Consider the following 25,105-nt stretch of genomic DNA (forward strand, 5'->3'; position numbering starts at 1 on the left):
TACAGCTCCCTCCCTCAGCATTTCTGTCTCAAAGGTGACTGCATCTGCAAAAGGAGCTAAGAAGCAGAGGGTTTGGACTGATGTATTGTCCTGTCCCCACCCTCAGTCCCTAGTCCAGCTGTGTCAGGAGTCTGCATCTTCAGAGGAAGTGGGGCTGGAGAGATGACTCTGGTTAGAGCACTGGCCACTCTTGCAGATCATGGCTCAGGTTGGTTCTCAGCAGCCACAAGGCAGCTTACGATCCTCTGTAACTCCAGTTCCAGGAAATCCGATGCCTTTTTTTAACCTCTGAAGGTACCAAACATAAATATACATGCTAGCAGAATGCTCTACTGATATAACGAAAATAAACCTTTCAGTAAAAAGGAGAAATATGTGTTGTGAAGGCAGCCTATCCTATTGGTTTTCTCCCTTGACACATAAATGATTTTTTTAGTCTTTTCTTTTGCTAAAATAGAGTGTACTTACAGCAAAGGGATTTAAACCTATCTGAAACAAACAAACAAAATGGGTGCCTGTTTTCCTGGGTATGTGACCCAGAGAGGGCTGTGTCCTGTACCTCAGAAGTGTCTTTCGCTTTTCCTGTTAGATTTGATCATGAGATTTTTAATTCCAGTAATCTCCTTTGACACCAGAAGTGCCATGCCTTCGTTTTAAAACACTCAGACCTACCACAGATTAGACCGTGGTGATTGATGGTTAAACTGGATGGTGATAAAAAACAAATCAGAGTAACTGCGCTTCCTCCCCACTCTGGCTGCCTTGCCATGGGTCCTTGAAAGATTACTTTGTTTCTCTGAAGCTGCTTCCTCATTCCACATCTGTTGTATGTCTTCAGTTAGCATGTTCCTTTCCTTTGTCTGGCCTTTTTCTTACTTGTCAGTGCAGGCCTTTCTTCTTCCTAGAAACCTTTCTGTGTCTCCTAAAACAGCTTGGGCCCCGGTTCTACACAACTCTGAGCTTCATGGTTCTCTACAGCATCACACTGGGGATACTCACTCAGTTGTCTGATTTACATGAAGGATTAAACCAAAGACCAAATCGTGTTTTCTGTTGCATTCCCAACGTTGACAAATAGTAGGTGCTATGTATCAGTTAAACGAGCTTAGAATGAAGAAGATACTAAACAGCCATCAAATTCATGTCACACAGCATGGTGTGGGAGCTGTGTGTGTGTGTTAAATGGTAGACAAGCGTCGCTTTCAAACTAGATTTATGAAATGGAATAGCCAAGTCACTGGGAAAGATAGTGTGTTAGATGATCTAGCCCAGTGCATCATCTAAAACAAGGTGCCTCCATGACTACTGTCCTCCAAACTGTTTGCTTGCTATATCCCAAGTGTATTAGTATGTTCCTATTACTGTCATAAAATACCCTGACAAAAGCAATTTATAGGTTAATTTGGCTCCTGGTTTGAAGAGAAAGCATTGTGGTAGCGGATCACATGGCATCCATAATCAGGAAATTGATAATGATGCATGCTGGTGCTCAGTTTGCCTTTTTCTTTTCATTCCTGACCCCAGTCCATGGAATGGCATTGCCCACATTTAGACTCAGTCTTTCCACTTCATGTAACCTAGACTAGGTGGTTTCTCACAGCTGTGCCAGCAGGGTTGCCTCTTGAGTAATTCTCGAACCTGTCCAACAGTTGTGGCTGCAGTGGGTCCACCCTTAAGATAGGAGGATCTCTTTGGCACAGGCATCTGATGTTCTCTGGTACGTTGTTCTCTGTGGCAAACAGAAGAAAGGAAGGATTCAGAGCCTCTCTGGGGAGAATAACTTTACGCATAGAATAAAAACTTTCTGGCAGATGTGTTGGAGTATGGTCCAAGTTTAATACCTGAGTCATTGAAAATAATCATTTCTTTTAACTGAGTATGATAGTGTGGCCTTTATGCAAGGAGACAGGCTGCATGGTGCCCTGAGATCAGTTTCTTCTCTTTGATTTGACAAAGTACTCGCCAGTATGTTCATACCATCTGAGGTGGAGGTGACACTTAGAAGTATTTCACAAAGGGGACTTTAGGAGGCAACTGGTATCTTTGATTGGCATTTAAAACATTTTTATTAGACAAAGCGATTATTACATCTGAAATGAGGCTTTACAATCTTAATTATAACAATGAGGGTAGAAACAACAGTCAGCATTTATTTTGTACTAAATGGCAGGCCAGTGGAAGTGCTTTGCATGTGTGAACCCTAATTACCCCACATTCGTCATCAGCCTGTCATCTAAGCCACAGCTGCAGTAGTGACTTAGGAAGCACTACAAGCCACTTTCTTCATTTATGTATCCTTCCTTTCCGTCTGATTGACCTTTTTTTTTTTTTGTCTGAGACAGTTGTAGAAGTTGACACTCCAAAGATTGAGTTGCCTGTTCAGAATGTTGCTGCTTCCAGCAGGGAGCACAGCATTCATTCCCAGCGGAGCCTTTAAACCAAACCCTGGCATCCTAGTCCTTAGCAGTGCTGGGGCTCCGTGATGGTCGCCTTTGTTCGTCCGTGCTTCACATCATCACACCAATCCCCCAGCAGCCGTGTGAACAGGTGGATGTGAGCTGGACAGGTATTAGTCTGAGACACGAGGGAACAGTAATGACCACCCTGGACTTTGAGGATTCCAGCAGACTGTGGGGCTTGTGTTCTTATCTTGTGTATCATTTTATACTTGTCAGCCTCATGATGAATTTATCAAAGCAAAGTGACTCCCTTGGCAACTATAAGGGACAATTTGTAGAAAGCCTAAATGAGATTGGGCAAGACTAACAGTATCCGTGGGGTCTGGCTCCTGTGATGGGGTAGTCATGGGCAGACACAGCTTTGGGGTCTGTGCTTGGATCTGTGTGATGTGAGACCAGTCCCAGCAGTTAGTGCCTTGGGGAGTGCGGAGGCTAAAACCTGGGGTAGGCAAAGCCTCTTCAGGAGGACATCTCATGGTCAATTGTACCCTGTTTGCCTGAGTTCAGACCCCAGGCTTGACTACTGGGCATTCTGCGTGTCAGCAAACATATTCTGGGAATTGTCTTGAAGGCCAGATGTTGCCAATTTTGTGAATATAAGGCGTTAGGCTTAGAGAAATTGAGCAGGCTTTCCATTGACATGGATCTTTATTCTCGTTCTGGCTTCACAGTTTAGCAGTTTCATTACCTGAAGGACATTTCTTAGTCTATATTATCTGAATGTTTTCTAGTTTGTGAAATAGAAATTGAACCTGAAAGAATTCTGTGGGATGTGTGTGTGTGTGTGTGCGTGCGTGCGTGCGTGCGTGCTACTTTCCATATTCTGGAAAACTATCTGATCAAAACAACATAAGGAAGGAAAGCTTATGTTAGTTAATGGCTTCAGAGCCTTCAGTATATCAAGATAGGGAACCGTGTCAAAGCAGCCTGCATCATGGCAACTAGGAAGCAGAGACCGAATGCCTCTCTGGCTTCTCTTTTCTTTCCTCTTCTATTCCACCATCTGAGGTCTTCATCTCATAGATGGCACCATCCACATGCATGGTGAACTGTGCCTCACCTTGGCTCAGCCTCTGGAAATGCCATTATAGACACTACCAGAAGTGTGCCCTGGTGTTCTGCCTGACTGTTCAGCCAATCAGGTAGGCAGTAATTAACTATTGTGGTAGGGTGTATGTGGAACTCTATATGTAGTTGTTCTGTGTCCATTTCCACCTTCAGTGTTCTCTGTTATCTGTTGTCAATCATGCTCTGGGATAATGGAAAAGTCCAGAGAAAGATGCTTAATATACTTTAAATTTGTTTTAAAAAGTGTGTTGAATTTTCACAATCCTATTTCATTCTGCTTAGGAAATGAGACATCCCTTTGTTCAGCATATCCATACTGTATGTACAATGTATTAATAAGTATGTAGCCATCTTGGTCACTGGAACAGCTGTGGGGGTACCACAGTGGCCCTGTTGTACCTAATGGCAGCACCACATCACCAGAACTGTGCTGTTGGAAGCTCGTGCAGGCCAGAGAGGAACAGAACGTTTCTCCTCTAGTGAAGAAGTTGAAACGCCCAGCTTAGTAGGAAAGCAGTGTGACTGATGGGGCTACAAAATCTGCAAGAAGAATAAGTATTTCATCAAATTGTGAACAAGCGAAAAAGCTGGTGGTGTGTTTGGTGTTGTGCCCACACACTGCAGAAGTTATGCCAAAGGAAGCCAGTAAGTGACGGGGTGAAGAACTGCCTACGCCGTCAAACGTCCCCTCTGCCACAGAATTATACCTTACTACAAAGCCTAGACACTAAGTGTTTGAAGGTTCTCTCTGCTCAGTCTCTGCTTGGTCTTCTCCTGAACTGTCTTGAAGCTGGTGTTTCTGCACCCACCTTTTTCCTGAATGAAGTAATAGTTTTTGCAAGGTCATGGGGCACCAGGTACAGGTCCACTTCCAAGGTGGCATGCTATAGGCCTCAGTTTTAGGTGTGTGTGTGTGTGTGTGTGTGTGTGTGTGTGTGTGTGTGAGTGTGAATGTGAATGCAGGTGCCAGAGGAGGAAAAAAGATGGTGTTAGTCCCCTGGAGTTGGAGAGTTGGAGGCACCAGCAGTTGTGAGCCCCTAGTGTGGTGGGCTCTGTTGACTGAGTCTGGGCCTTGTAGCAGTATAGCAAGTACCCTTAACCACTGAATCACCTCCACACCCCTGTTCAGTTCAGAACATATTTAGAAATTCTCAGTATAAATAACTGACACTAATGCCATGTTAGAATTCAGATTTTAATACCTCTCAGTTTTATAGAATAAAATGACAAATATTTCAGTACAATCAGTTTTATATTTTGAAAAGATTTATTTTATTTTAAATTATATGTATATGTATGTGTCTGTGTGAATATGTACACATGAGTGCAGGTATCCATGGAGACCAGAAGAAGGCATTGGATCCCCTGGGGTTGGAGTCATAGGCAGTTGTAAGTTGCCCAGTGTGGGAACCAAACTCAGGTTCTCTGCGAGAACACGGAGCCATCTCTCCAACCCACCAAGCATCTATTTCTTATTTATCTTTGAGAGAGAAAAGTGTTTTCCCCCTCTGTCATTTTAAATTATGTTGTCTAAGAAAAAGAAAAAAAAAGAGATTAAATGTGTGTGATGAATTTAAGTTCCTTATTTCTGAGGTTTAGGAGTGCAGTTTTGTGATAGACTACTTGGCCTAATATGCCCAGGATCTCTGCTTCATCTCCATTATTTTTATCAAATTTTATTGCATAGCTGAAGAACAACATGATAAAATTATTTGACAGTTTCCCTTTGTCATAGCTGCCGTCAGCCCCATGGTGGATCTTCTGAGAGACATGTTCTCATTCAGAAGGTCTATAATTTAGGAAATTGGACCTTCAGTTTTCATGGCCTGATAGACCTACTGCACCTTTCTCTTAGACACAAGGGGATTTCCTGATTAGACTAAAAATTTGTCCTGGCCTTTTAAATTGAAAATTACTTAAATTGCTGGCACCCATGGAGATGCTGTGGATTCAGTGTTAGGCTGCTGACAACAAAGGGAGCTTTATTTTCATGCATGTGTGTTGTGCTGATGCTGTACTCTGGTCTGTGATGTGTGTACAGCATTGTGGCTGTACAGACAGTGTGCATGCCCTAATTAGAGGACTTCATTGCCAGAAATGCTACCACTGATGTGAATAGTAGTCAGTGAGCTGTAATGGTGGTAGGGAAAGTAAGGTTTGTTACCACTGTCTTAATTTTTGGAAAGTGCTACAACTTCATTCATGATTTTGGTGCAAATACCTGCATAGTGAAAAAGACAAATAGCATCTCAATTTTTATTACAGTGACATTTTTCCTTCATGTATTCTGGCTGTCCTCAGGCCACACATTGAAAGCTATGGCTCTGGGCCATTTCACGGATGTGACAGGATGTTGTAGGAGAAAGATGGATCACCCCTGGATCCAGCATCGCCAGGGTGGAGCAAGTTGTCTAAATTGTGTTCGACGTGTGCATGCTTCTCATGAAATGGATAGCCTTCCCACACTGAGCTGTTGGTGGGCAGAAATGTCCGCTTTCCTGCCTGGTACAGTGAGCTCTCTGAGTGCACGTGTGAATCCTCCAGTAGGAGTAGCAGACACTGAAGACAGCCAAAAGTAAGGTCAGCACCATCTCCTTTCCCACATGAGGTGCCATTAGTCCTGTGGGTACAGGGTACCTGTGGGAGCGCAGGTGAGCAGGAATCCAGGAGAGAACAGGAGGCAGCACAGTTGGGGGAGTAGACAGCCTTGACTTCACTTAAAGCTGCTTCCATCAATTGCAACAACCTGATTTTGTGGCTTTTTATTCAATGTCCTCCTGAGGAAATATCATTAAATATTATGAAAGAACTATTAGGTAAGGAAGACTCTGATTGAAAATAGATTGAAATTTTTTTTAGCTATTTACCCTGAAGGAATTTCAGATCTTCAGTTATCTATGATAATGGGAAAATAAGAATACTCCCAAAATTTCATTTGAAATATTACTTTTCGTTTATTCTACTTTATCTTTAGAAATTCTTCCTGGTTAGTATAAGGATTGATGTCTTTGTGGTAGAATAGAAACACTGAACAGGGAAGCTGGCCTAGATCAATTGCCTATGTCACATAGTAAGAATTTATCAAGTATTAGCTTAAATATTAATTTTATGATAATATATACAGAAAGATTTCCCTTAAAGAGACAAGTCAAATAATTGGGAAATCAGCCTTGTAAATTAAATTCAAAAGATGTAGCACTCAGTCATCTGCCTGCAGAGGGGTGTTCAGCAGTGCCCCAGCCCAAAGTCGTCAGCACCACAGGGACAAAGCCCTGCAGACGCTCTGAGATTCACTGATGTAAGGATTGCTTCCAGCCCCCATGTTCATGTCTGTCTGCGGCTGTCTCTGAATCTGAGTGCTGGATATGGTGAACTCGTGGGAACAATGTGAATGGCAAGGTTCGTGTCTTCTGTCTCATTGTTCTCATAATTAAACAATGTGCAGGCTTTCAGAAATAGGACTTAAATTATTTGTACACTAAAAGGAATGTAATAGAAAGAAAAACACAAAGCTGAATCAAAATATCCGTGGACTCCACTCACCACCCATCCTTCCTCAGATTCTGTCTGCCTCATGAGCTGTTAGGAAGAAAGAAAGTTTCAAAAGATTCCCAGGGAAATACGGAGGAAACACAGGGTTGGACAGGAGTAGCGAACCCACATTCAGGAGAAGGGCCTATGGAGTGTGGCTGACTATGGGAAGGGCCCTCATGCAGGCAGCCATAACTGAGGAAGCCTTCTCTGGTGGGCTCAAGACTGTTTCTGAAGCATGAGGCCTGGCTTGGTCTCTGGCACCCAGCAATGCAAAAGGGAGCAGTGTCTGCCCAAGTGATCGCTGTGAGAGAACAAGGCTATAGATCTCATAGTCCGATGTTCCAGGGGAGCCATGGCACCCCCAAAAGGATAAGCAACTTGAATATCCTGCTGCATACAATACCCGACCCTTTTATTTACCACCAAAGGAAAATATTTTAAGTAAGGTGTGTGTGTGTGTGTGTGTGTGTGTGTGTGTGTGTGTGTGGACAGACAAGTTAGCTGAGAATCTGAAAAACAAGAATTCATGAATTGCCAAAATTTACAAAGCTTTTTCAAAATATCAGACTCAACATACTGAAAATGGCATACTTTGAAAGGACAGTTCTCATAGAATAGATTATTTTTGTAATTAATTTCCATGTGGATAAGAAGACATGGACCATAATGACCAAACGAAGTCTGAAGTGAGATAGCAATGATAAGATAAAGAAAGCATTGGATAAAAGGTGCAGAGGCCAAGAGATAAGGACCCAGTGTCCTGCTTCAAAAGTACAGGATTACCAGAGTGGGCAAACACATAAGGGAGGTGTAGGGTTGCCTCTTGACGGTATCTAGAATTGCCTGGGAGATGGACCTCTCTGGGCATGCTTGTGGGGTTTATCTTGATTTGTTAATTGATATGGAAAGATCCATTTTAATTAACTATGGACAGGGCACCCAAGACTATTAAATGCACAAAGGGAGCTGAGTACGCTCTCACTGTCCCCTGACTGCCCTGACCTTGCTGCCATGATGGACCATACACCCTCAACTATAAGCCACATAAACCCTTTCTCACTTAAATTGCTTTTATATATTGTCAATATATTTCATCATAGAATACAGGAAAAGAAACTAAGACAGGAGCAAGAATTTTTAGAAAGAAGAAAGACTTCTAAAAACAAAGAAGATAGTTTTCCTCTCACTTTGAAGGACATAGCAGCTGCCAGAGAGGCAGGTTTGTAGCAGTCATATGCCAAGGGACACAGAGCGGAGGTGAAAACTGGTCAGCAATGAGCAGGCTGTTTGGCACTGCTGTCCGAAGGGTGAACTCCAGACTCCGTACCCACTGACTTGCCAGCCTTTCACTGCTGGTCATTCTTGCACAGTAGGCTGACCTCGGACAGCTTCACTTTTGGTTAATAAACAGGAATTAATATTAGCTGTTTAATAGGTTTGTGAAACAGCATTTGATATGTGGAATGTCTGATATATGATATTAAAATATGATTATAAATTAGGTATATAATTATATATTAGCCACCAGATTCTTCTTTAATAGTAGTAAATTAAGGCATTTTCCTTCAAGAATCCAAGAAATACTTCTTAGTCCGACCCCATTCACCTCTTCCTCTTGTATCCTCTATTGTTACTCAGCTCCGCATGGATATCCGTGTTGACTAATCTTTTCTTCCCACCTCACAAGACAAGGCTGCATTGGGCGTCCATACGCCAGTGCTGCTGCCAGACACATGCCCGTCTGCATGGACTTCTCCGGAGTGGATGCAGCACCTTGTTCCCATGTCTGCATTTTCAGCTCAGTGTCTCACACACAGAAAGATCCTGTTGTGTTTGTTGAATGCATGATTCTGCTCAGGCTTAGGATCTAATTTTATTTTGTCAGGATCCTTCTGCATTTAAGATGTAACAGACTTTAAACCCTTTCATCTCATTCCTTTAGAACTGGAAGAGGAGATGCCTCTTGGTCAGCATTATCTATTAGTGACATCGCATCTCTTCAGACTGCCTGGGTACATAGTTTTTGCAACTGTTATGTTCATTCATTCACTCACTCACTCACTCACTCACTCACTCACTCACTCACTCAGTGTATTAAGCTAAAATCTAGTGAGTTGTACCTTCTGTGGTCTGGACATTATTCTGAGGGCAGCTGAGTCATATCACTGAATAAAACACACACATCTTTTTTGTGTCGGTCTTGCCTTCTCACTTAACTGAGAAGAAATGGGGAAGAAGTTGTCCCTGTCAGCTGCTGTGCTGTGCTGTGCAGCAGAGTGAGGTGAGGAGCAGAGTTACCATGGCGAGGTGATGGCAGCAGTCTTCTGGAGCCCTCACTGGAATGGTCCAGCACACTTGATAAAGGTGTGGAGCCACACACGAGAATGCAGACTTTGTTCTCAGCACACTAGATCAATTCGTTCTGGTTAAGAAGTAGTGGTTCTTGAATGGGGCAGGTTGAGAGATGAGTTCAGAAGGCTGATGTGATATGAAGTTTCTCTTAGAAGTTTAGATGTTAAAAGGCAGTTGGCACATGAATCTAAATCTTAGAAGAAACACCTTATAAGATTATGTAAATTTGCCGGGCGGTGGTGGCGCACGCCTTTAATCCCAGCACTCGGGAGGCAGAGGCAGGCGGATCTCTGAGTTCAAGACCAGCCTGGTCTACAAGAGGTAGTTCCAGGACAGGCTCCAAAACCACAGAGAAACCCTGTCTCGAAAAAACCAAAACCAAAACCAAAAAAAAAAAAAAAAGATTATGTAAATTTGAGAGACTTGGATGTTTAGATTTTATTTAAAGAGACTATATAAAATCACCAAGGGATTTGCTTAAGTAAATAAGAAAAAAGGGGCTGACATCTGAAATCAAATGTTCTAACCTGACAGTCAACGAGAAGAGGAGGGATTGTCAGACTAACTAATGGTCAAGGAGACTCCAGTGGTAGAATAGAGAGCCAGGAGCCACCTTGCCCTCCACAGAGCTACAAGTTTGAGGGGACAGGAGCATGGCGGCATGGGGCATGGGCTTAAAAGACTTTGCTTTGTCCTACCAGAAACTAAGAGAGGAAGCCACAGAAAGAGGGCTGATAGAAATATTTTGTGTCTCAATGACGTGATTGCCAGGCATTCCAATGAGGTGATTAACTAAGGGACAAGAAGAGGTCAGAGGACAGAGACCTCTGGAACTGAAGGACTGATTACCTGTACACACCCTGCAGGCCTCGGGATTAGGAAACTGCTTGGGGGACAAGTGCAGTGCCGTGGCTGTGCAGATGTGTTGGGGGACAGAGGGCTAGTGAAGAGACTGCCTGCTTGTGCTCCCTGCTTAGGGAGAGGAATACTTAGAGTGATGGTTCTCAACTGTGAGTTGTGACCCCCTGGGTCATAGATCAGATATTTACATCACAATGCTTAGCAGTAGCAAAATTACAGTTAAAAAGTAATTCCAGCAATGGAATAATCTTATGAATGGGAGTCACCACAACATGAAGAATTATATTAAAAGGTCACAGCGTAAGGAAGGTTGAGAGCCAGTGTTTTGACAGGTTTTAAGAATGAGTGAGCTCATTCCTAGTAAACTGAAGAAAGGAAGGGAGCATAATAGAACCGAGCTTTTGTGAGCTGGACCATCCACTTACTGACACTTCTCCAGGCAGGAATTATGCTGAGCTTTGGTACTTTCTGTGATCACGTCCTTGGGGGCAGGAGTGTAGAGGTCTAGGGAGGTGACCAGGAAAAGCCTGCTCCTAAGCTCTTAGCAGGGGAGGTGGTAACCCAGTCTTTTCTAATGGAGTGTGTACTGTTCAGCTTCATGTTTGGGGGGGGTTGTTTGTTTATATTAATATTTTAAGTTGTGCTCATAAATGGAGTTTACTTAGTGTTTGTTTCTCCTCTGCCATGTCTTGGCTTTTGGTTTATCTTGGGAAACAGGCCACATCTTTGGCTAATAGACATTTGAGGAATACGAAATGAAGTGTGGCGAAAGCAGTCTAGATGCAGCTGACAGGCAGGAGGATGGGGCGCAGCTGCTCCAGCTCCACAGCTTGATGACAGTCTTGCAATAAATAATCAGAAACTGGGGGAAATGATAGCAAATGTCAATTGAAAGTTTTCACTTGTCAAAACTAAGATTGTCTTATCACCTAACCAAGGCTAGGCCAAATTATGCTGCCTTTTATCTTCCTGTTCATTGGAAAATATTTGGGACCCCACTACATGCTGAATTGTGTGAGTGCTCTTCACAGATAAATTTCCAGCCCGAGTGGCTGTTCATTACCAATGATGTCATTTCGTCATTGAGGCAGTTGTTACACTCTTGTGTTTGTTTATTAGTCTCGAGGCCTGTCATCTTAGCTCTGAGATAACCTGGACTGGTCTGTAAAACTGGTAAAATTCTCAAGTTCTAATTGTCTGAGAAATCTTTGTAATGTTACTTCTGACTTTGGAAAAGAAAATCAAGGTTCCTTTAATTTAGTTTCTTGAAAGCTTCATTAGTCAGTTTATTTGCAACAAAACTAGAAGGTACTTTGACTTATTTGGAGTCAGATTCTGTGGCTGAGCCTTGGAGAACACTGTGGGGTGAGGGCAGCATCAAGCTAGCCCAAATGAACTGTCACTTGGGCCCTACACGTGGAGTGACTTCACCAGAGACCCTGCAGACAGGAGCAGACACAGGTATCTTGACTGGTGTTCAGCATTGCCTCTAAACCTTTGCCCGAGTCTGAGTTTCTGTCATTAAGAGGAGAGGCATTGTACTTTAAAGCTCTTCCTTATTCTATAGTACAGTGTGTTGTAGAGAGAAGCCTTGTTGGTTTTGTTTCTTGATGTTGGGTTTATTGCCTTCTGATTGAGGAAGTCTATCACTTTTTTCCAGCTAGTTCTTCTCACTGTAAGGATTCGTTGTGCCTAGAGGAGAGTCAGACCTGCAGGAGAGAAAGAGGGACCAGAAACCAGAGAAAAATAATGCTGTGGGCCGTTACTGTGTCCACATAGCATGGTCCTTGTGTTAGGATTTGTGTTGCTGTGAAGAGACATCCTGACCATGGCAGCTCTTATAAAGGAAACCTTTTAATTGGACTGGCTTCCAGTTCAGAGGTAAACATTGCGGCATGCAGGCAGACATAGTGCTGGAGAAGGAGCTGAGAGTTCTACATTTTGATCCATAGGCAACAGGAAATGAACTGTGACACTGGTCATAGCTTGAGCATAGGAGACTTCATAGCTCACCCCCAGAGTGACACACTTCCTCCAACAAAGCCACACCTACTTCAGCAAGGCCACACCTCTTAATAGTGACACTTTCTTTGGGGACCATTTTCTTTCAAACCACCACAGTCCCTGCAAACCATGACTTCTGTGCCGAGTGTGAGGAGGAGTCATATGAGTTTCAGGGAAGTGTGATCAGCTACCTGTGCATGGTAGCCGAGCCTTAGGTGGAGGAGCAGTGCCCCTCAGCTTCTCTGAGCCTCATTTTCATAAAACAGTAAAAACAGATTTTTAGATCAGATGGGATTGTACCCAAGAGAAACTGCCAGTTTAGGTACTTAAGGCATCTGGCCAGGTTTTCATAGGTCCACTCTTGACTCCCTTTCTTCTCAGTTTTGTGGGAATGCCTGCCTCCATTCTGACAGGCATTTTTAAAATTCTGTATCTACCTGTGCCCTCCAGCACAGCATGTTCTAGAGCCTCGATTATAGAGGATTCACTTTGGAGCAAGCGTGTTCAGCTGTGTTTAGCTGATTTTAAGAATGTGGTTAGCCCAGGTTTACAGGGTCTATATCCTGTATTGTGCACTTAGAGAAGACTATCCTGAGGGTCATTCTGGCCCATGATGCTATTAGAACTTGGTCATTCTATTTAAAGACTCTTGAAAACACTTGGATTTCTCATCCTCTTCCCTTCTTTTATGCTTTGCTTACTCTGTTCCTTCTCCTCAGCCATCCTTCACCTCCATCTTCCTGGTCCTTCAGAACATTATACAGCATTGCACTCTCTGTCTGGGGCCCAGGGAGTGTGTGTGTGTGTGTGTTTGTGTACACCATTGTCCACACCCTGGTCCTTCCATGCCTGCTGTGGAAGCCTCTGATACAGGCCAGGATGAACAATGATGACGATAGACTAGGCTGGAGACAGCCGGACTCTGAATGAGAGAATTTCTGTGAAGGTAACATGTAGGCTGAAGTTTGAGTAGAAAGCAGCTTGAAGGAGAGACTGAAAGCACCTCCAGCAGAAGGGGCAGTCACATGGTGCCTTGTCCCAGTGGAACAGTATTTTATTGCTGAGGGCCGAGGGGAGCAAGCTGACTTCAGTGTGCCTTTGGATTGTTTGGTCTTAGGTCTATTTTATACAAGAAAGGAAACATGGGGTGAGGGTTAAGGAGTGGGGTGGGGTATAGCCTGTAGTTGGGGTCTGAGCTGTGCTGCTGCCAGTGAGATATTAGGCTGGTTCCCTAGCCGTCCTCCCCTGTAACATGGTGTGACAACTCTTCTACCTTGGCCCCAAAGCACATGGCAAAAGACACCATGTTTCTCGAGGTGTGAAATGTACGCTGGCTTCCATTGTGCTTGGAAGCTTCGTGTTTGGTTGTTGGACCTTGATATAATAAGGATGCTTGTTTCTTATTAAATTCGTGGGGAAGGAAGCTTAAGGGGGTAAATGGACCCTCTTCCTCAGATATACAGAACACTTGTGGCTTAGTAACCAAACTTCTATCTGTAAAAACAAAACAGAACCACACACAATTCAAATGTGGTATGAAGATGAAGCCTATTTTTATAGTATTTGCTAAGTGGTAGCAACAGCAGGCTCTCCTTGCTGTTTTGGGAATGGCAGATTAGAACCTAGACTTGCCTATCCATTGAAAAGACCCTGTAACTCCAGGCACCCAGGTGTGAGGTTTGCCACTCTGATGGAGCATGGTGATGCTGATGAAGAGCAGACTCTCGCGGGCCTGCTGTTTAGTGGATGAGTAAAGTGCCCACAACTGTCATGGTGCTGAGTTTTGTGACACATACGAAAGAATCAAAGAAACCACGTCTGTTTTTTGGAAAGAAATAGTGTTCCCTGCTTCCTGCCCATCTCCCACAGCACCTGGTGTGAGCCCACCTGGTGAGGACCCCAGCCTTTCCCCAGATGTGATTTGAATCACAGACTCCTGAGTTAAGAGCCTTTGATAGTCAAAAAGTCTGTCTTTTCTCAGCATTCTGTCATCTCAGGAGGAATTAATTCCACTTTAGCCGTTTCTATTTTTAGTTTATCTAGTTTTGAGTACTGCATTGGGTGTGATTTAGCCCCACAGCAGAAACATCTTGTGCTAACAGTGTTTTCTTTTGTTCGTGCAGCGGAGCTGATTACTATGATTACGGGCACGGACTCGGTGAGGAGGCTTATGATTCCTATGGTGAGTGAGTGGCCATAATAATCACAGAGAGAGAGGACAAGTGGGCATGGACAAACCTTAAAAGTCCTTATTGGAAGGGAGATCCATACTTGTTTTCATGACGAATTTATTTTGTGTGTGAACCCCCTCTTGATTCATCTGTGTGTACCCTGCTGCTGTCAGAGGCTCCTTTAATAGTTAAATGAAGTACCTTAAAGGCTACTGAAGAGTGTGTTACAGTGTGCGAGTTCAGATCCCAGGCCTAGGTGTTTGGTTTGGGTTGATGGCCAGTGCTGAACTTCTCACTGCTTTAACAGAGTAGGTTGCCAAACTGCAGACACCTGCAGGCATGGCTCTTCTTGAACTATCTCTGTTCCTTGACAGTAAAGGAAATAAAGGAAGCCATTTTCACTGCACCTCTCATGCTTGTCCTTCTCCCATCTTTACATTTCAATTCTTCTCCCCACCTCCAGACCTGAGAAAAATCATCCTAAGAGTCCTTTCATAAAGGTTGCAAAAGCCGAGCCATGAAGGAGACACAAGGGTTGTTTGGCTCATTAGAGGTAACTCCTCTTAGTTCTGCAGAGACCATTAAGGTGCTGGGAAATCCATGAGCTCAGTAAGCTGAAGGATTACAGGTTTAATTACCAGAAGTAACGGTAGCGACAAAATGATAGTAAGAAGTGCCTTTGCTACAGGGCAGAGAGATCAGGAAACAAGAAGCCTCTATTGGTAGCAAATCTCCAAGAATGCCTAGTGTCCTGTTCCAGTGAGTGGGGATCCTGGGAAGTCAGCTCTGCAACATTTCCTGAACTTAGCTGAAAACCCTTTTTCTGGTGTACCTTGAAGTGCATTTTGATGTATCACCGTCCAGGGGCTGGGTTTGTTTTTTGTTGTTGTTGTTGTTCTCTTTGGTTTAGTCTTTTTTTTTTTTCTTTCTTTCTTTTGGGGGGGGGGTGGTTATTCATAATAAACATTTAAGAGACATGCATTGACTTGGCAAGTGCTGCCTACTGAAATCCGTGCAAGTTAGCCAAAGGGAATGGCATTGATTGCGTGTTTGTATCAGAAGAGGTCATTTTAAGCATTTTTCTCTCCCAGCTTTTTAAATTGGTCTCTGAGGACACATGGCTTTTTGATTGCTTTGTGTTACAGCAGGGACTTAACTATTTATTTGCTTTCTGAGACCTGGGGATAAATAAAAGTCCTGACACTGGACACCGTTGACTTTCAGGGGTAAAGGTGATTGGATGTCTGAGGTTAGCAACCGCTGTCCATGTGTGCTCTTCATGACATGGTGTCACTGCGATGTCCCCACCAGTGTGCCTCCTTCAGTCTCTCTGGGCAGAACCTGTCAAGACAGAGATTTTTCTTTTCTCCATCTGCCTTTCCCACTTTGATCTCAGTTCTTCCTTTTTCTTATCCCAAAATATCTGTGTTCTTTTTCATTTTCTTTGCTGTTGGAAGAAATTAGAATAGTCCTTTTCCATTCTCTTAGAGTTTTGTCTAAAGCTGTTGATTTGCTCTGTGAGGAAATTCTTGCAGCACAAAGGTCACTCTCTTCTCAAGGTGATCAGGTCACCCATGACACGATCATTTTCTACTGTGTTTATAATATTTTAAAGTAAATCCCCTTGTGCTTCTTTTATTAGTACATCAGAGACACGTATCTCCAGTATGACATTTACCACTGGTTCTGACGGATGGAGCTACTGGGACCCTATGACAATGGCCTAATTATGATTCATCTTCCTGATTTTAGGGCAAGAAGAATGGACTAACTCAAGACATAAGGCGCCTTCAGCGAGGACGGCGAAGGGCGTCTACAGAGACCAGCCATATGGCAGATACTGATTGTACTGTCTGATGTTGTGAAATAGCCAATCTCCACCGTCCTGTATACTGTTCAAAGTAATTTTTTTCTATGAACAATCCCTTTTTAAATAAATCAAAATGCTTAAAATCTGAATGGATGGAATTTAAAACCACTTTGTTGAAGCATCCACTTGGCAGGGAGAAGAAGGACATGTAAAATTTTGTTATTTGCAGTCTGTATATGAAAACTAGGTCATGAAAAGGAAAAAAATAACTTTGATTAACTAGTGTTAAACAAAAAGATAGGTTTACTAAATATGTTAATCCATTCTTTTAACATAAGCCTCACCTTTCATTTTAAAGGTTTCCATAGAATTTAGTTATTTTATCTTTCAGCCATATGCTAGTTTTTTTTCTTGCCAACTTGCGTAAAAAGGGAGCCAATTACAAGTGCAAACAATGTGGTATTCTTTTGTAACTCGAGTCTTGAAATGTTCTGTAGTGTTAAGCAAAGTCTCCTCTTGCTTGATACTAAATAAACTTTTGAAAGAAATTTCGTGTGTGTGAGCTAACGATTTCATGTCTTTCTATTTAAAAAGGCCTTCATAAATAGCTGTAAACAGGGAAAGGGTTCCTCTAGCAATGCTTGTCACACTAAATACTGTACAGCTTATTTTAAAAGTGGTATAAAATTAAATGTGCCATGATATACTCACCATAGGTTCAGATGCGGTCTAAAGAGTCCACACGGTATCAAGCTGCTCGAGTGGCACGTTAAACCCACGCAGACCCAATCTGGTTTTAAAACTGGTTTTAAAATAACTACTGGATTTTCTGAAAAGGATGTGATCAGTTTTCATCTTGTCGAGCGTTTTTTCACTAGTGCAACTTTGGATTTTTTATGAGACTTTTGGTACCTTAATGAACACCTCGCTCCATGCTGGAAGCATAAGCACAAAGCTTTTAAAGACAGTCTGACTTGACTAATTGAGGTCGCGCTCGCCAAGGCTGAGGATGTGTAACCCTTAAACGGTCTTCATTTTCAAAGGTAAATAAATCAAATAAGATTTTAATCTCACTTAATTTATCTTAATATAACTAATAAAACCAGGGAGATTACAACTTAGCCAGTTTCATTATCCATTTTAGAAAGGTTTTAAGATCACCTAAATTCTCATTTTAAAAAGTTTAATTTGTTTTAGTAATCTAAAAAGCCTTAGTTTAGCCAGTTTAATTGGGGCCAATTCTTCCCTATTAAACAACTGTAAAACCTCATAACTAGTTGTGTGTAATACATCTTTTGGTTAGTCATTGAGGGCGTTTTTAAAACTGACAAGGGTTTAATGAAGTTATTCGTTAATCATTTGGCTTAAGTTTTAATTGTAGATTATGTACAATATTTGTCTTTATTTTGGGGGGTTTCCATCCATTTCTTTTGAGTAAATAGATTTCTTCTTTTGTTAGGAAATGTTGACCACCCTGGACTGTCAGAGGAGCTCCCTGTGACTTAGAGCAGACAAAGGTAGGCACCACTTGTCTCGTGATTCTGAGTTGCTGAGATGTCAGCCTGTTCTTGCTAATGCAGTGGGGTGGAGCAAGGTGCCCCTCCCACTGCTTCCCAGGTGACCACAGCCAAGGTCCTGCAGGAAGCCTTGAAGCGTGAGTGGGGTGAGTGGGTCTGGAGCTGGACACCGGAGGCTCGGCTGGGTGTCAGCACCTAGGTTCATCATTTCCAATGCAAATAGAGCGGTCTCATCAGTAATAATAATTATCCACAAGGGTTTCTAAATTTTTACGTTAAAGAGAGCAACACAGAATATTGAAATGGGTTAGATCAATATGTAAGAGCTAGCCAAAAAGAGGTTAAAACTAATGGGCCAAGCAGTGTTTAAAAGAAAAAAAAAAGAGAGAGAGCAGTTTGCCAGACTGAATGATTAATGTGAGCCCTTGATTTTTATACATATATGTGAATGCAAGAACTTACAGAAAAGTACAAGCAGTTTTTCAAAATAATAACCTGGTCTTGTAGAACAGTGGTATGTGCTTCTGACTTTTGAAAATTAGGACTTTTATAAAATAAATATTAAAGCAGGTGTTTTGTAGAATTAATTTCTTTCTTTTTCTCCTCCCTCCTTCCCTCCCTCCCTCTCCTTCCCTCCCTCCTTCCCTTCCTTCCCCTTCTTCCTCTCTTAAACCTGGAGATCTGTGAAGCAAATATCTGTAAAAGTAGGAAGGTATCATTAATTAGATCTCGTCTTGTAGATAGCCACCACCACATAGGTCCTGGCCCACATGATCTTTCTGAGACTTCTCTTTTGGGGTGTGATATTTGGGGATGTTACTGTCTGTTTTGGTAGTTGGCTTGTTTGTTTTGTTTTGAGATTCGCTGTCACTCTGACCCTGGCTGCCTCTAGAACTCATTGCATGTGTGTTCCACCGTCCTGGTTGGATCTTCTCAAGTGTTTATATTTGAGCGCTGCCACTCAACTGTGCATATCTGGGCAAGTGTCTCTTCCCAACAGTGCCAAGGAGATGAAGGCACACTGTCGTATTTATAGTTCTGTAAAGTTCAGTAAGTGATACTGTAGGCATTGTTTATCCCGACAGTGAAATAGTCACCTGAAGCTCAGTGGTCAGGATTGAATTCATGTATGTAATATAAAGGTGGAACATACAAACTTTTCTCTTCTTCATAGTCATAATTAACCGAAACACTTAAGTTGCCCAGAGAAAGAAATCAAATCTCTTCTAATAGAGGAAAATTGTGACGTTCATTGAGTTTGTTGTTTGCTTGATTTTTGCTTGTTTTCCTACAAAAGGGGGGAGAGTATCAGAGCTTTTAAGTTGCTTTCTTCTAAAATAGTATTTTTGTTCTTGTTTAGTGATTGCTCCATCAAATGATAAATATGAACTTTTCTTTTTCATGGTCTACACAGTAAATAGTTTGTTATCATAGAATTCTGTGTGTCAAAACTGTGACACTGGGCTCCAATCAAGATGTTGGCCAGGTTGTGGTCCATTGTGCAGGCTTCAGGAATACCAGGCCCTTCTGCCAGCCTCTGAAGAGTACTTACACTCAGTGGCTCAGACCCCATCCTGAGTCAAGAGTAACTCAGTCCTCACATAGGCTTCTTAAATCAGGACTGTGCATGGACAGAGGGTGATCTTCTATTCTAATAGCCAGGAATCATAGAATGGTATTTGTATTTCATGCTCACAGAGTCCGTGGCCTCATCATACTGTGAAAGGGGATGACTCCAAGACTAGGAGCACCCTGGAATAGGAGTGCTCTTATGTGACTGCTGTGACTGCTGCATTGTGACCTGTGGCTTAAGGGGAGTTCCTGGCCACAGAAGCTGTCATCCATCATTGCAGGAACAGGAAGGAGCAGACACAGTCTCTGGGTGAACACACACCCAGGGACCCACCTCCTCTGAACAGGCTCACCTTCTCCATTCCGTCACTTCCTCAGTAGTCTGCTCTCAGCTTGAGTCTCTCGGTGGATAAACTCGATTCATCAGAACCATCCTGAACTATTTGAAGACTTACATAGGGGCAGCAGGCTTTACTCTCTTCCTAGGCAGTTCTCAGTGCAGTCTGGCTGATAGGGTTAAACATTGCAAATGCAGGGCATTTCATTGCCTGGCCACCGTTTCCCCAATCCTGACTTCCTCCTGTAGTGCCCTACATTATGTTGCTCTTGTGTCTTCTGCTCCTGGCCTGTCTCTTCCTGGAGTCCATCTGTTTTCTTACATGATGACATGGAGTTCTGTGCTAGATAGAAATTAGGTAGTGGGAATATAGTAGTTTAAAAGATCCGGGACTCTACATTAATTTGAAATCCACCTGTGTTGGTGAATCAGTATTCCCTGCTCTTTTATACATGGGAACCAACCCCAACCTTCAGGAATCAGCCATGTCCCCTCTGCTGCTAACTAAACCATCGTCCTCTGCACTCTGAACTCGTCGTCTTCTCTGCTTTTGGGTAGGCCATCATCCTCTGAACTCAGCCCATGCCCCCTCTGCTGTGAATTAGACTGTCATCCTCTGCCCTCTGAAGAGCTGGCTTTGTGACTGTTACTTCATTTCAGTCTGGATGTCATCACATACTGGTTAAGCTGTGACAGTTGCCAACCATGTGCCTTCATTTAAACGGTTTCATTGAGTTCTAATTACCATAAGCATTGTCATCTGTGTTTTATAAAGGAAACAACTGAAGCTTCAGGCAATGAGGTCATTATGTCAGCTGCAGGTCCTTGTAGCTGGTGAAGCAAGATTTGAATTTGATCTAGACCCTTTGAGTTTCAAAACACTCCTTTTTCCAGTCTCCATGTTACACTGGTGTCATCATGGTGAAGGCGTCTTTCAAAGAGGAGCTGTATGCTACCTTAAGTCCCGCTGGGCATCATCCAGACATCATGATTATCTTATCTCTGCCCCACGTTCATGCATAAGAAGATAGATTGATTTTTCTTTAGGTTCTAAATATCATGTACTCTAGGTATTCCAAGTCAAATCATATTTAGTATTCACATAGGGTAAATAACTTCAGAGCATCTGTTTGACTACAGGCAGAAAAGATACAGAGATGAAGGCAGTTCCTGCCCTTGTGGGAACCACACCCTGCTGTGGAAAACAGCCAGCAGAGTACCAACCAGCCTGGCTGCAGGTACATGTAAGGTGTTTTTTACATGCTGGAAGAGGGATGCAAAAGCCAGGCAGGGTGGTTAGAGAGAACTTACTAACAGGGGCTTAGGGTCAGATGAAAGAATATGTCGTCACAGGACTGGTGTGGGAGCACTCGTCACCCAGTGTGGTACCCTTGGGTGAAATGGCTCAGCTCCACTCAGCTGTAGGGTCCCCGCCTGTGAAATGAGCATGGCTGAGATAACTGCCTTCGTGTGGCTGTGCAGATAGAAACATGCCCAAAGCAAGGTTAAAGGTCCTTGCTCTCACCTGGTGCTGTATACATTTACATAAGAAGATGTGACCCTGGAAGGAAACGTCAGCTGTGTAAGGTGGCAAGAGGGAGTGAGAGATGGTCTTGGCAGGGTGATCTTGAGGGATGTGATGCCTATGCAGGGTCTCCTTTCACCTCACCTTCTGTGCCTACTGAGACCACACCTCAGGCACTAAACTCCATCTAGAACTCAGTGCAGAGCTCCTAGAGCCCCAACAAGTGTAGAGAAACCAGGTGCCCTGACATCTCCAGCTCGTCTCTGACTCAGCACACAGCCTAAGACAGGGGATGGGTTTAATCACTTAGCATATAGAGAACCGTGCTAGCTGAGGTCCCCTTGGTTGGGGGTCGGGGGAATGTCATGGAAATAATTGCAGTACAGAGAGTCTAGTTCTCAGTTTAGCTCAAAATTACACAGAGGTACACATTATGGTGTACAGAGAAAGGTCCTGTCTAAAACCGATGACATAAAACTGTAGTCAGAAATCCTACTCTCTATGCTACTGTTTTCAGATATCTGTTGAGCATAAAATGAGGCTTATGTTTCCCATACAATGTTCTGTAGGGACAGGAAGGAGAGAGCTCGTCATTAGCTTTAAACTGGCTCATATATCCTGCCTCTGCCCCTGTCAAGCTGTAAAGCAGGTTTCCATCCTCATTGCACCCTCTTTATCTAATGGGAAGTTACAGTCACTGGCAGATGACACTGATCCCCAGAGGACTCCTAGTTCCTGAAGCCCATCCCATGTCAGCCCCACCCTTCCGGGGTCAGCACCCAGGCAGAATTACCTTTAACTCTTTCAGTGACTCCTCGGCCATGAGTGGAGCCCTATGTGGGCTTGCTGCTGTCTCTTCCTCCGCCCTCCTGCCCACAGCACCAAAGCCTTGCTGTGCTGCAGACCCTCACCACCGTGACACTCCTGTCTGCCCCATTCTCTGCCCAGTATCATGCCCCCTTGCCCCAGTGGCCCAGCTCATCACCTTGCACTTCTCCGTCCCTTTCTGTGTGACTTGAAGCATACCACACGCAGGCATCCTTCCTTCCTGGCCAATCATATCTCTGTACCCAGCCTCCACTCAAAGACCCTTAGAACATAGTGACTTCTGACACAAATGTTCTGTGACTAAGTATCTGCCCTTCTCTCTACCATCAAAACATTCCTTTGGTGCAGATCTTATGTAGGTTGTGAATGATTAAGCAGTCAAAGGAAAGGGAATGAAGTGACTTCATGTCACATAGTTTAGAAAGAAATGGATCAGGATTTCTTTGGTCTTCTCTTACAACTTTATAAACAGGTTGTAATGTGTCCCTGTGTGTGTGTGTGTGTTGTGTGTGTAAGTGTGTGTGTAAGAGAGACTTGACTACCAGTCTTGGCTGGATTCACCTATCTGCTGCCCATCACAGCTCCTCATTTCTAGCTCACACTGACTTAAAGGGGCAGGCTGAATGGTGAGCAGCTGCTGCTGCTGTGTGCACAGCACCTGGCGCATGGTGGACCTTGGGCACGTGAATGAGCAAGGAGAGGCAGAGGTACTGAGTTCAGCGTAGACAGCCTTGGGTGCCCATCTGCGTGCCTTACAGGAGGGGTGAAATCCTTTCCCGTCTTCAGATATGTATTCAGTTCTTCCAGGAGTCTGCTTACTTTAGCAGTTACCTTTGCAAGGGCCAGCCAGTTAAACCGCAGGCTTCACACTGTGCTAGTAAAGGGCCTCTCTCCTGGAGCCCTGGACCTCTTGGAGAAAACAGCCTTCATAGTGTCTTTTTCCATCTTCTTGTCTTCTTTGAATCCTGCCAGCCTCCCAAGGACCTCCCTCTCTCATCTGTAGCCAAAAGAGCCAATTTTTGTCAAGAGATTACCAGTTGACAACACTCAATCCAGGACCAATTTTGAGCTTCCTTGTGTGGGTTGTTCTTTACCCCGCAGTAAGCTTCTAGTCAGGCTTAAGAACTTTACATTTTATAAACATGAAGCCTTTAAAAGTTATCCAAGGAACTATCTCGGTTTAAAGGTCGTGACACCTGCCATATTAAAAGTGTTTGAACTCTATATATTAATGCTTAGAAAAACAGTTTGCATCTGATTCTTCCGTGCAGTAGTGGCATGGTATGCAGGCATCCCCAACATGCTTGCTGTATGTTTGGTACTATGTAGGCATAAAAGACTCAATGGCAGCAGAGGTGATAGCAGGTGGAAGCAGTGTAGCGAGGTCTGTGAAGGGGATAGCAGTTGAAGCTGAAATGGGTTGTGAAAGACACCGTCACACAAGTAGGTGGAGATGAGAGGAGCACTAGAGCTGACAGGCTGGCAAAGCTGTGAAGCAGTGTAGGTGTTGGCTGCATGGACTTTCTTGTGTGTTTGGGAACTTACTAGCTATTGCTGGAATATGGGGTTGCCAGGAGACACATGGAACAAAATGCTTTAGAAAGACGGGAAAGGTGCTAAGGCTCAGCAAGCTGTGAGGCTGCGTTGTCCCCTAGCATAGGCTGTGTGGTTGAACACAGTCCTAAACTGGTGCTGCTGTATGCGTTGTCCCCTAGCATAGGCTGTGTGGATGGACACGGTCCTACACTGGTGCTGCTGTATGCGTTGTCCCCTAGCATAGGCTGTGTGGATGGACACGGTCCTACACTGGTGCTGCTGTATGCGTTGTCCCCTAGCATAGGCTGTGTGGATGGACACGGTCCTACACTGGTGCTGCTGCACTTGGGCTGCTTCTCCTAAGTGTCACCTGGCTTTTGAGCTGACAGTTTTTCTGTGGAGAATACATGGAAATAAGTAGTCTGGTGTTAATTAATTAAAAGGGTATTTGAACACCCAGTAGTTCAGTCTTGTATTTAACAAGGATGCAAGGATGGTGCCAGGGAGGAACCATGGGAATATCACTGTTTGGTCCAACAGCTGTGTGACACAGGCTTCACCATTCTGGATTCAGCCCTGGATGCCACGGTGCACCAAGCTTGGTCGGCACCATGCTGCGTGTCCTTCTATGATCTTGACAGCCACAAATGTTTTCTGCCCTCACTAAAGCCATTCTCTGCCACACTGCTTCTTATACGTGTCCTGTGTGTCCTGAATATCTGCCTGCATGCGTCTGATGCCCAAAATTCACCATTTGGCACAGATCTCATCATCGCTGCCTTGTTGATGTTTACAAATGTATTTCATTTTCCTCTTTTTCAGGAACTGCTCTGTTACGGGTTGCTTAGGGACAGTCACCTCACCGTCGTGCCTACTTAGTGAATGAGTCCACGTGGGAACTTGACAGTCATCAGTTGATTATTATTGTTTTGTCCCTAATTTGTGTTTTTGGAATGTTTTTATGAAACATCTTTCAATTTAGAAAGTCTTTTTTTCTTTTTAAAGAAAGAAAGATTTGTTGTCTCTAAATAAGAAGAATGATTTGTATTGTAGCTAATAAAGTCTCCCCCATCCAAATCTCTGACATTTTAATATAGACAAAGACCACAAATCTGGTTATTTCTTCACCGCTGTAACATTTGCATACTTGGGAGTCCTCTTATGGATGTTGCTCCCCACAGCAAGTGAAGACTCTACACAGACAGCAGATATGAGAGTGATTTATCCATCTCGGTTATGGCTCAATAAATGTGAATGTTAGGCAAAAGAGGCCTGTCCTGTCCCGGGTTAGTTATGAAGGCTTCTGTGGGAAGAGGAGCGGTGCGTGGGACAGAGTGGACTTCAGTGCCTCCCTGTGATTTGAAATGGAACATAATTATAGGCCAAGGTCTCCGTGTATAGTGTTACTCTGTTTTCTCCCCTGTAGTCCGTTGCTAGCGTGTTGTGATTTTAATTCCATGCACCCCGGAAGCCTGTGTTTATGTATGCAGGAAGCGACGGCAGCATGCTTCCTGATCTTGGAATCTCCAGT

The 25,105-nt window shown here is 43.6% G+C and overlaps 1 protein-coding gene across 3 annotated transcripts in view; it reads left to right on the forward strand.

Moving 5' to 3' along the window:
- Khdrbs3 (KH RNA binding domain containing, signal transduction associated 3) overlaps window positions 1-24,652 on the forward strand; it is a 142,629-nt gene extending 117,977 nt beyond the window's left edge. For 2 of the 3 annotated variants that reach the window (XM_057792628.1, XM_057792629.1), the window contains exons 8-9: window positions 14,402-14,460; window positions 16,202-17,198. In XM_057792628.1, coding sequence (XP_057648611.1) covers window positions 14,402-14,460; window positions 16,202-16,293 — 151 coding nt within the window. In that variant the 3' untranslated portion in view covers window positions 16,294-17,198. Of the gene's footprint in view, window positions 1-14,401; window positions 14,461-16,201; window positions 17,199-17,718; window positions 17,777-24,396 lie in introns of those variants that run through there. The other variant, XR_009058490.1, reaches the window with a different exon arrangement.
- The last annotated feature ends 453 nt before the right edge of the window (window positions 24,653-25,105 follow it).

Source organism: Chionomys nivalis, chromosome 17 (genome assembly GCF_950005125.1).
Source record: "Chionomys nivalis chromosome 17, mChiNiv1.1, whole genome shotgun sequence".
Classification (NCBI taxonomy): domain Eukaryota; kingdom Metazoa; phylum Chordata; class Mammalia; order Rodentia; family Cricetidae; genus Chionomys; species Chionomys nivalis.